Raw genomic sequence first — 10,000 nt, 5'->3', positions numbered from 1 at the left:
ACAAACAGACACACACACACACACACACACACACACACACACACATACACACACACACACACACACACACACACACACACACACACAAATACACACGCACACACATGTGCGCGCACACACATAGAGACATAAATATGCTGACAGGCAGACAGACATGCATGCACGCGCATACACATACAAACACACACACACACAAACAGACACACACACACACACACACACACACACACACACACACACACACACACACACACACATACACACAGACACACACACGCACACACATGTGCGCGCACACACATAGAGACATAAATATGCTGACAGGCAGACAGACATGCATGCACGCGCACACACATACAAACACACACACACAAACAGACACACACACACACACACACACACACACACACACAGACACACACACACAAGTTTGACCCCTGTCTGAGATGAGATAAAGTCTCAGACATACCTAGAGAGACTGACACAGGGCAGATACCCGCTCAGTGATATGCAGTAAATGTTTTGTGTGTCAGACATCTGATGGCATGTGCCGTCTGCCTCTCCACAGAGACTGGTAGCCATGAACATGCCACTGAACAGCGACGGAACGGTCATGTTTAATGCCACCCTCTTCGCCCTGGTGAGGACGGCCCTGAAAATCAAGACAGACGGTGAGAAAAATCCTCTCTCTCTCTCTCTCTCTCTCTCAATACGCATGTTTGGCCTCCTGGGCACGTGTAAGAGCTGCGCACTGATTGGTTGGTTAATGCCACAGGCAATCTGGAGCAAGCCAATGAGGAGCTGCGGGCTGTCATCAAGAAGATCTGGAAGAGGACGAGCATGAAGCTGCTGGACCAAGTGGTGCCCCCTGCTGGTGGTCAGTCACATCATCCTGAGCGAGCCCCTCTCTCCTGCACACACTCTCACACACACCATCAAACACACAGCAAAGCAGACATGCTCCACTACTGCATACACATGCTGAAGTCAGGTCTTGAAGAGATATGCCTACACACACACACACACACACACACACACACACACACACACACGTACTCTGGCACAGCTAATTGTATTCCTGCTGTTCTTTGTTGTCATGTTCTCCTAGTTTGTTGTCAGCAATGTGCTTTTAACTTTCCGTGTCTTTTGTATCTATGAGTGTGGTGGATGTATGGAGGATTTGTGATTTGTGTGTGTGTGCGTGTGTGTGTCTGTTTGTCCAGTGATCTGTAAGGCTGTGTGTGTGTGTTTGTCCAGTGATCTGTGAGGCTGTGTGTGTGTGTGTTTGTCCAGTGATCTGTGAGGCTGTGTGTGTGTGTGTGTGTGTGTGTGTGTGTGTGTGTGTGTGTGTGTGTGTGTGTGTGTGTGTATTTGTATCCATGCTCCCTCCTCTAGTGTTCTGCTGCTCGTGGTTTTTCCGGAGTGTCCAGGCTGGTGGTGACTGTGCTGGGCTTTGCATGGCGTCTGAAGCCACTCTGCCTCTGCATGCTGTGTCTCTCCTAACAAACTCGGCTCTCTCCCTCTCTCTCTCTCTCTCTCTCTCTCTCTCTCTCTCTCTCTCTCTCTCTCTCTCTCTCTTTCTCTCTCTCTCTCTCCCTCTTTCTCTCTTCCTTTTCTCTCACCCTCTATCTCTCTATGTCTTCGCCTGAGCTTTTCCACAGCTACTGTTCCTCATTTTTGACTGTATCTCTGTCTCTGTACCAAAAACAAGAGCTTTCTGTCCTTCAGAATATTCTGAAGCAATTCTGTTTTAGGGTGGTGGCATGGAACTAGTGTTACCTCTCTTTCTCCAGTCTCTGTCCCCGACGTGCTTGTTTAAAGTGATACAGACCCCTGCTTCAGAATACTTCTCCTGCTTAGATCAAACAAACCACACACACACACACACACACACACACACACACACACACACACACACACACACACACTAACACACAAACACACAGATATGCTAACTCATGTGCATCAACCACACACAGATATGTGCACAGATGCATATCAAATTCTTAGTGACACATGCAAATAATACATTAGCCAGCTCACATGCTCTGGTAGAGTTAGAAATGTAAGATATATTTCCATAAAAACACACACATACACATGCACATTTGTGCTGCTTGCTTGCATGTGCTCGGTAGAGTCTGTAGATGCTTCCTCCCCAGCAGTAGTGTCCTCTCCAGTCTGTGCTCCTGGTTCTCTACTCGGCACACACTGCACTGCTCACTTAAGCATACAATGGAAGACAGCTACCATAATTTTTATTTATTGTGCCACAGTATAACTATAATCTTCATAATATACTAGTAGTTAACATAGGACTCTTTCTTGTACAGTATATAAGACAAGATGGTAAGATAAGATGGTAAGATAAACGTGCTAATTACCAACCATTTCGTTCGAAAAATTCTAAAGCGACGATGTTTTTTAATACTTCAAAATAACATTTGCTAAATTAACCTTACATTTTTCAGTAGCCATAGGTGTGTAGATTTGAACAAAATCTAATTTGGTTCTTACCGGGTCTTTTACTGCCTGAAATATCCGATTTTATTTACCACGCTTGGAGTTTAGTGCTGGGCTGGTGGGTACTTATTCCCATACCTTTCTCACGGCACATCAACGGTTAGCCCGAGAATTCTCGTCGTCGCAATTCAAAATTCCACTGGTGCTCCAAGTGGATTTGTACACGCAGCCTTACAACACTGTTTACAGCTCTCCGAGTCACGGTAAAATTTAATTTTTGGTACATAGCTAATTTAGATAAACTTATGGTGTGGGTGCTTGCGTTTCTTTAGGAATCCACCGTCTTGGTTTGTATAGAAATGAATATTAAGTGACACATACACGTAAGAGGTTGGACATATGTGACGGTTGGTAATATGTGACGTTCCGATAATATAGATGGTTGAAGCATACCAAAGCACAGTTCCTTTCAGCCAGAGCAATATAAGTGTAAAAGTGTCGAGATGTCTCTCTCCCTCTCTCTCTCTCTATCTCTCCCTCTCTTCCTCTCTCTCTCTCTCTTCCTCTCTCTCTCCCTCTCTCTTCCTCTCTCTCTTCCTCTCTCTCTCCCTCTTTCTTTCTCCCTCCCTCTCCCTCCTCTCTCTCTCTCTCTCTCTCTCTCTCTCTCTCTCTCTCTCTCTCTCTATCTCTCTCTCTGACACGTGTGACACTGTAGCACCGGTAGGGCCCTGCTCCTCAGTGTTCCCATCAGCACCTTGCCTGCTGTCTCCCTCCTCTTATCTCTCTCTGCCTGTAGAGCTGTCCTCTGGTCCTGTCCAGCGCTCTGCATGGGGCCCCGGGGGGCCAGTGGCCCCTCAGCTGGGATCCTGTGCCTCTGGGGAGTCCTCTCCCTGCCCCGTTGGTTAATTACACATCAGGCCCTGTATGCCACGTGTTTCATGTTGAGAATCGATGCCCAGTTTTGATATTAGTGCTATGTTAGTGCTAGGTACACTTTGGAGGTGGGATTGCTAAATGTCATGTGTTTGGAGATGCATTACTTATGATGGTTGAGGATACTGAAAATCTTTGTGGTTAGAGAAAAACATCAAACAACATTAGTAATGGTCACACTCAAAGCACTGGTAGTTAGTGTTAAAAAGTAGCATAGCATGAAGAAATAGCATATAGCAATACTGTAATGTTGGCATGATGTGCATGTATTTCACAATACATGAGAAAGAGAATATATCTTATGTTGTAACAGAGGCTCATATGGTGTACAGTGAGATCAGAGCCCATATCTCAGGCAATCCAAAAAAAAGTCTTTTGATTTGTGGCTGGATACATCTCCACAGTCCAGTTGAATTCAGTATGCTGAGAGCTGGTCAGTGATCAGGAGAGAGCTGATTGGTGGAGAGAGGGAGTAGGCTGGGCAGGCTGGGGAAGGTGGGAGGGCGGGCCCAGCCAGACAGGAAGTATGTCGCTGCTCACACAGGAAGCGTGTGTGTGGTCTGTTCACTCAGATGATGAGGTAACCGTGGGGAAGTTCTATGCCACCTTCCTGATACAGGACTACTTTAGGAAATTCAAGAAACGCAAAGAGGAAGGCCTGGTGGGTGTCCACCCTTCACAGTCCAACAACACAGCAATGGCGTTACAGGTGAGTTGCAATTTGTTTGTGTGTGTATATGTATGTCTGTATGTGTGTGTGTGTGTGTGTGTGTTAATGTGTGTGTGTGTATTATTCTCAATATCATGCCTATGCATAACGTAAGAATAAAGCATATAATGTTAAGCGATGCACTTTATGATGCAGTGCAGAGATGTATTTTATGTGGTCTTCTGTGTGTGTCTGGGGTTTGTCCTGTTAGTCTGTTTGTGGTGTCGAGGTCAGCTGCTTGGACTTTGTCTGTGATTATCATCCGTGATAATTGGTTTTGTTTGTTGAGGCCACTGTGGTTGAGGTCACTCTCCCATCCACCCCCAGGACTTGTCCAGTAGCCCATGTTTTTGACTCACATCCATCCTCATGGTCAGGCGTGTCTAGTGGTCTCTTCACCCACCCCTCACTCCATTCCACTGAGCTGAACACCCAGAGGACTGTCACTAATGCCTCTGCCTCTACGGCAGATGCTCAACTTTCATCACATGCATTTTATGTCATGAGCAAATGTGTTTAGCACTACCTGAGTGATACAGCACTACCAGATATGATATGAACTCTGCCACCAAAACACACTACTTGTGCTGTATGTTTTGTTTGGCAAAGTGCAGTGTGGATGTCACACACCAGTCATGCTCACTCAGTTCAAGAGGTAGGCCAAAAGTCCGGAGAAAGAGTTGTCTGTTAAGCCTTGTCCGACATTTGTCAGTCCAGCAGTGTCCAATCCAAAGGTCCCGTCCAGTCTCCGTGTGTGTGTTTGTGTGTCTGTATGTCTTCTCGTCCGTAATTGTCTCTTCGCATTTGGCCCCGTGCGGCCTCTTAGCACCTCTGTTGTCATGGTTTCAGGCCGGCCTCCGTACGCTGCATGATATTGGGCCCGAAATCCGCCGAGCGATATCATGTGACCTGCAGGACGAGGAGCTAGTAGACTTTATGCCTGACGAGGACGAGGAGATTTATAGGGTAAATGACTCCTTACCACGACATCTTAGGGTTCCTCTCACAGGTCTTCTGGAGGGTCTTATAACACCCTTGTTAATACTGTATTACACCAGCAGCTCTTACACACTGTATGCTCCTCGGATGCATGCACTTCTGGAGAAGTCTACCTGTAATTTGTTCACATCACTGAGATATAGGATAAAGGATAGTAACAGTAGATGTGTACAGTGGATATAGGATAGTAACTATAGATGTGTACAGTGAAGTTCAGTGTAGGTGGTTAGCCTCAGTCTGGAGGATCTAAAAGACAACTAAGACATAACCCCTCACTGGCATGTTTTTGTTTAAGTTATCCTCAAGTTCAGTTGAGCTGAGTTCAGTTGAGATGAAGGAGCGGGGTTGTCTCTTCATCTGATTCACACATATACCATATGCCATCAAACCAACTTTTACCACTTCTGTTCTGCCCATGAGATGTCTAGAAATAGAAATTAGAGAACTCCTTTGCAAGGACAGACACATAAGTGCAGTGGTTTTGCAGTGTTCTAGAATGATCTGTGTGTCTGTCGGCTGACCTTTTGACCCCGAGCCTTCCTCCGCAGCGCAACGGCGGCCTCTTCGGCAACCACGTCAACCACGTGGGCCACCACGGCGGCGGTGGCGGCCGGCCGTCGGGCCACCAGACCAACGCCACCCAGCGGCCACTGCAGGTGCAGCCGCCGCCGCACTACGCCCACATGGAGCAGCCGGTGGGCAGGCTGGGCCGAGCCAGCGCCATGGCGCAGCACCACGGCAACAGCCACGGGCTGCCCCACCCGCACCACCACCACCACCACCACCACCACCACCACGGCAACCACCACCACCACCACCACGCCAACTCCTACGGCAAGTCGCCCAAGTCCACCAACATCAACCTCAACAACGCCAACGTGTCCAGCCTGCCCAACGGCGGGCACCACCGCTTCTATGAGCACCTGCCGCCCAACGGCTATGCGGGCGGCTCCTATTACAACTATGACAAGCCCAGGACGCCTCGCGGACAAAGGTGATGACGACGCACCCGTTTTGGGGGCCTGGTTGTGTTGTGTGTGTCATTTGTCAGTGCAGCATGTCTCAGTGTGTGCGGGTGTTTCTGACAGTGAGTGAGTATTTGTGTGTGTGAGTGTTTGCGTGTGAGCATGCAGGTTAAACACTGAGAAAGAGACTAGCCTGTAGAGCGTTTTTTCTTTTGAACCAAAAATGAACGTTAAACTCCTCACCCATCCACACGTGCAGCATTTCAACAAATCACTCATTTTATCACGGACAGGCTTGTTCTGCCTCCAATCACTCTCAGGTCATTACTGCCCTCCATGACCGCAACCTTTAGGTCACCTCAGGAGTCATCATGTTCCTCTCAGATCCACTCTGAACTTCTTAAATATTTCTTTCTTACATACTTCTTACAAGAATTTCATTTCTTACATACATTTCTGTATCACATCACTGTACATACCTGCTATGTCCCCTATGAGACTACTCGGTACTTAGACCCCAACATGTCATGATTTTCATCTCACCCTACTGTACAGCCTACAGTAGCAGGTTCAAATAACTTAACACACCCCATGTTGCTAATCATACAGTGGCAGGTTCAAACAACTTAACACACCCCACCTCATGTTGCTAATCACTTCATTTTTATCCTGATTTTATCCTGCTCATTTCAGCCAGTAGTTTGAAGCAGCGGGAGATTAAGGTTATGAAAGGCAGGGGGCAGGTACAGGGTTGGGAACCGCTGTTCTAGATCCCCCCTGTTGAGCTCTTTTAGAAAGGTCTCTGCTAATGAGTTACAGTATCCACAGTCAGTTCAGCCCCACATGACACATGTCAAAGCATTCTTAACACCACAGGCTTATGTCTGTGCGTCAGCATAAGGATGCCTAGACGCCCGAGTGTTCACTGGCATCTGTGAATGCCTGTGTTATGCTCTTGATGATGTCTTGTGGAGTTAGCAGAATACCGCTAATCTACAGCAGGTGCACTTCAAATTAAAAGCCCACCCTCATGTTTCCATACCCACTGCTGCTGCATTCTCCCATTCCTTACCGCTGTACATATATAAGTATTTGGTATATGGCTCATATACTGTATATACTGATATATATGTTGCCCCTCACCACCTCCCCCTTTCTTTCTTTTTCTCTGTTCTCTCCCTCTTTTCTTTCCTAACCAAATGCTTTCTCTTAACCATCTCTCTGCTCACTGGACAGAAGGCGCTACTATGAGACCTATATTAGGTATGTTTATGGATGTCAGGAGGTTTTTACTCAGGCCGATGTAGCCTCAGGAAACCAGTAGATTACTCTCCTGCCAGACTGGCCAGCAGGTGGCAGCATTCTGTATCAGTGCTGTAGTAGTGGCAGCCAAAGTGCACGCCTTCCCTCTCCCTGCATCACCAACGGGCACTGGGAGTCCTGTGTGGTGAGTGCTCGGTCCAGGTGCGGGAAAGGAAGGAGGTGACCGTGAAGTGAAATGCCCAGACCAGGCTTGCTGTTTGCATGTGTCTGCAAAGAGAGGAGGAGGGAGTTGTTGATGAGAAGGAGGAGGAGGAGGAGTGATGTATGAATGAATGGCTGGCCTTAAAGGATGACTCCATTTATATGAATTGAACTTCTTGTAAAAGTAAAACACTCTCTCACTGGAGATCTTTGACAGGATTACTGCCAAACAAACAGACTGAGTACTGTATAATGCGCTTGAGTCTTCCTTTAAGAGATGGTAGTGGAATGTTGCTCAAGGATGTTTCGCTCTGAGGCTTCTCACTGTCATGTTGATGGGGCTGTGCTCGCGCAGGCTCAGGGCTAATCTGGCAACCCCCCCTTCCCCACCAACACCCCTGCCTACCCCCTCCCTAACCCCCCACCCCGGAGGTCAACGTCTGCATGGCACTGCATGGTCAAGCTGCACCCCCTCCGCCCATGTAGCGTGGACACACAGCTGACCTCATCTCCCTGTGGCCACTCACTCACCTGTAGGTCGCATGCGGGCGACAGGCGGCGCCCCACCATCCGCAGGGAGGAGGAGTTTGACGAAGACCGCTTCTCCGCGGAGTACTTCAGTGGAGAGGAGTTCTACGAGGACGACAGCATGCTCTCTGGAGACAGGTAGAGTAGAGTGGCTCCCTCACTTATTCACACCCACTCTCACACATGGCAGCTACAACTGGACTATCATTATGGTCAGCTCTAGCTCTAGCTCAGGCTCTGTCATTTCAACAAGTCAAGTCTGTCATTTCATACATAATGCATTTCAATGTTGAGTATGTTAGTATAAGCAGTTTAATTGAGGCAAAAAAGAAAAATATATATGCTTAGTTCAACTCTTCTAAATTGCCTTTAGGTTATGGGCTTTAGTTGGGTTCTTTGAACTCTGTAAAAAAAAAATGTCTGGGATTTGTTGACTGAGGCATTTAGAGGTCAGTTATTTCTGTATGGATGCTCACTGGACTGAATAATTGGCTGCTGCCATAAGCGAGCAGGATTTGGAAGCTTGAAGCTTGTAAGCTGTAAGAAAAATCTTCCGTAAGTGATATTCTTTGTCAAAGTATTGATGTGCAGTATTTCGATAGGTAGTTGTGCAGTGAGAATGTACAGCAAGTCATTATAGCAACACAATACCCCTCAGGACAATACAAGACGGAAGCGCCCTATGAAAGTTACATTACTAGCCAGTTATGCTGTTAGGGCTTTTAAGTTTGATGTGAAGGATTGGGGTTGAGGCACTTTATATCTGGTGAGTGTAGAACATGTCAAGGCATGCCCACAGTATTGTGGTCTTTGAGGCAGTCATGTTGAGGAATACCTGGACAGGTATCCAAACAGCGACCAGGAGTATGAGACCCCCAGGGGATACCATCATCCAGACAGTTACTATGACGACGATGAGCAGCCCCTGTACCATGACTCCCGGAGATCTCCGAAGAGACGGCTACTTCCTCCCACTCCTCAAGGTACACTTGAATACGCCATCTTTATATTTCACCTCTTTCTTAATCACACTTGAATACGCCATCTTTATATTTCACCTCTTTCTTAATCACACTTGAATACGCCATCTTTATATTTCACCTCTTTCTTAATCACACATGAATACGCCATCTTTATATTTCACCTCTTTCTTAATCACATTTCAGATGCAATACGTGAAGGCCTAGATTGTGTGTATTAGGATGATTTCTAGGAAAGCATTGTTGCATGTTGACATTTTTAACTAAGAAATGTGGCTCAGTCTATTCTACTACTCTGTCTGTGTCATATAGCCATACAGTATAGTCTGCAGTGGTAATTGGTATTGTATTGGTCCATCACTACTCTTTGGCATGGACCTTTGAACTGCTTTGATGAGAGAGATAGAGAGATAGAGAGAGAGAGAGAGAGAGAGAGAGAGAGAGAGAGACTCACTCCCCTCCCTCATCACACTCTTTGTCTGGTCTGGGCACACACAGCCCACAGGAGGCCGTCCTTCAACTTTGAGTGTCTGCGCAGACAAGGTAGCCAGGACGACCTGCCTCACCAGCGGACTGCTCTACCTCTGCACCTTATGCAGCATCAGGTAACACACGCAAATCACACTAAAGACTTATTATTATACTTATCTACCTCTGCACCTTATGCAGCATCAGGTAACACACGCAAATCACACTAAAGACTTATTATTATACTTATCTCATCTGCCCATTGGTGTGTAATATGTAAAAAATGTTACGGCAAAAAACTGTCATATGGCAACAGTAATAGACCATAAAATCGAACAATAGTTTATCGCCGTGGTAGAAACATTGAATTACCCTAAATCAAGAAACAGTACATAACTATATTTTTTCATGATATGTACACTTAAAAAAAATCAACAGTGCAGCAAAATGTAAAACAGTACAGTGAAATCCTGTCAAATGGCAAGAGTAAT

At 46.6% G+C, this 10,000-nt stretch overlaps 1 protein-coding gene across 1 annotated transcript in view; it reads left to right on the top strand.

The window, feature by feature from the left end:
- Positions 1-10,000, top strand: part of cacna1da (calcium channel, voltage-dependent, L type, alpha 1D subunit, a) — a 77,980-nt gene that overhangs the window by 66,475 nt on the left and 1,505 nt on the right. The window contains exons 39-47 of the mRNA XM_076269296.1: positions 569-671; positions 776-877; positions 3,969-4,105; positions 4,955-5,071; positions 5,653-6,098; positions 7,306-7,332; positions 8,071-8,199; positions 8,905-9,044; positions 9,540-9,646. Of these exons, the coding sequence (XP_076125411.1) occupies positions 569-671; positions 776-877; positions 3,969-4,105; positions 4,955-5,071; positions 5,653-6,098; positions 7,306-7,332; positions 8,071-8,199; positions 8,905-9,044; positions 9,540-9,646 (1,308 nt within the window). The remainder of the gene's footprint in view (positions 1-568; positions 672-775; positions 878-3,968; positions 4,106-4,954; positions 5,072-5,652; positions 6,099-7,305; positions 7,333-8,070; positions 8,200-8,904; positions 9,045-9,539; positions 9,647-10,000) is intronic.

Source organism: Alosa pseudoharengus, unplaced genomic scaffold (assembly GCF_046254945.1).
Source record: "Alosa pseudoharengus isolate Yale_2024_CS ecotype anadromous, Long Island Sound unplaced genomic scaffold, YU_APseudo_1.1 YU_APseudo_1.1_scf_5, whole genome shotgun sequence".
Lineage (NCBI taxonomy): Eukaryota > Metazoa > Chordata > Actinopteri > Clupeiformes > Clupeidae > Alosa > Alosa pseudoharengus.
Note: the sequence above shows the minus strand (reverse complement) of the source record. Positions and strands in the feature narration are given on the sequence as shown.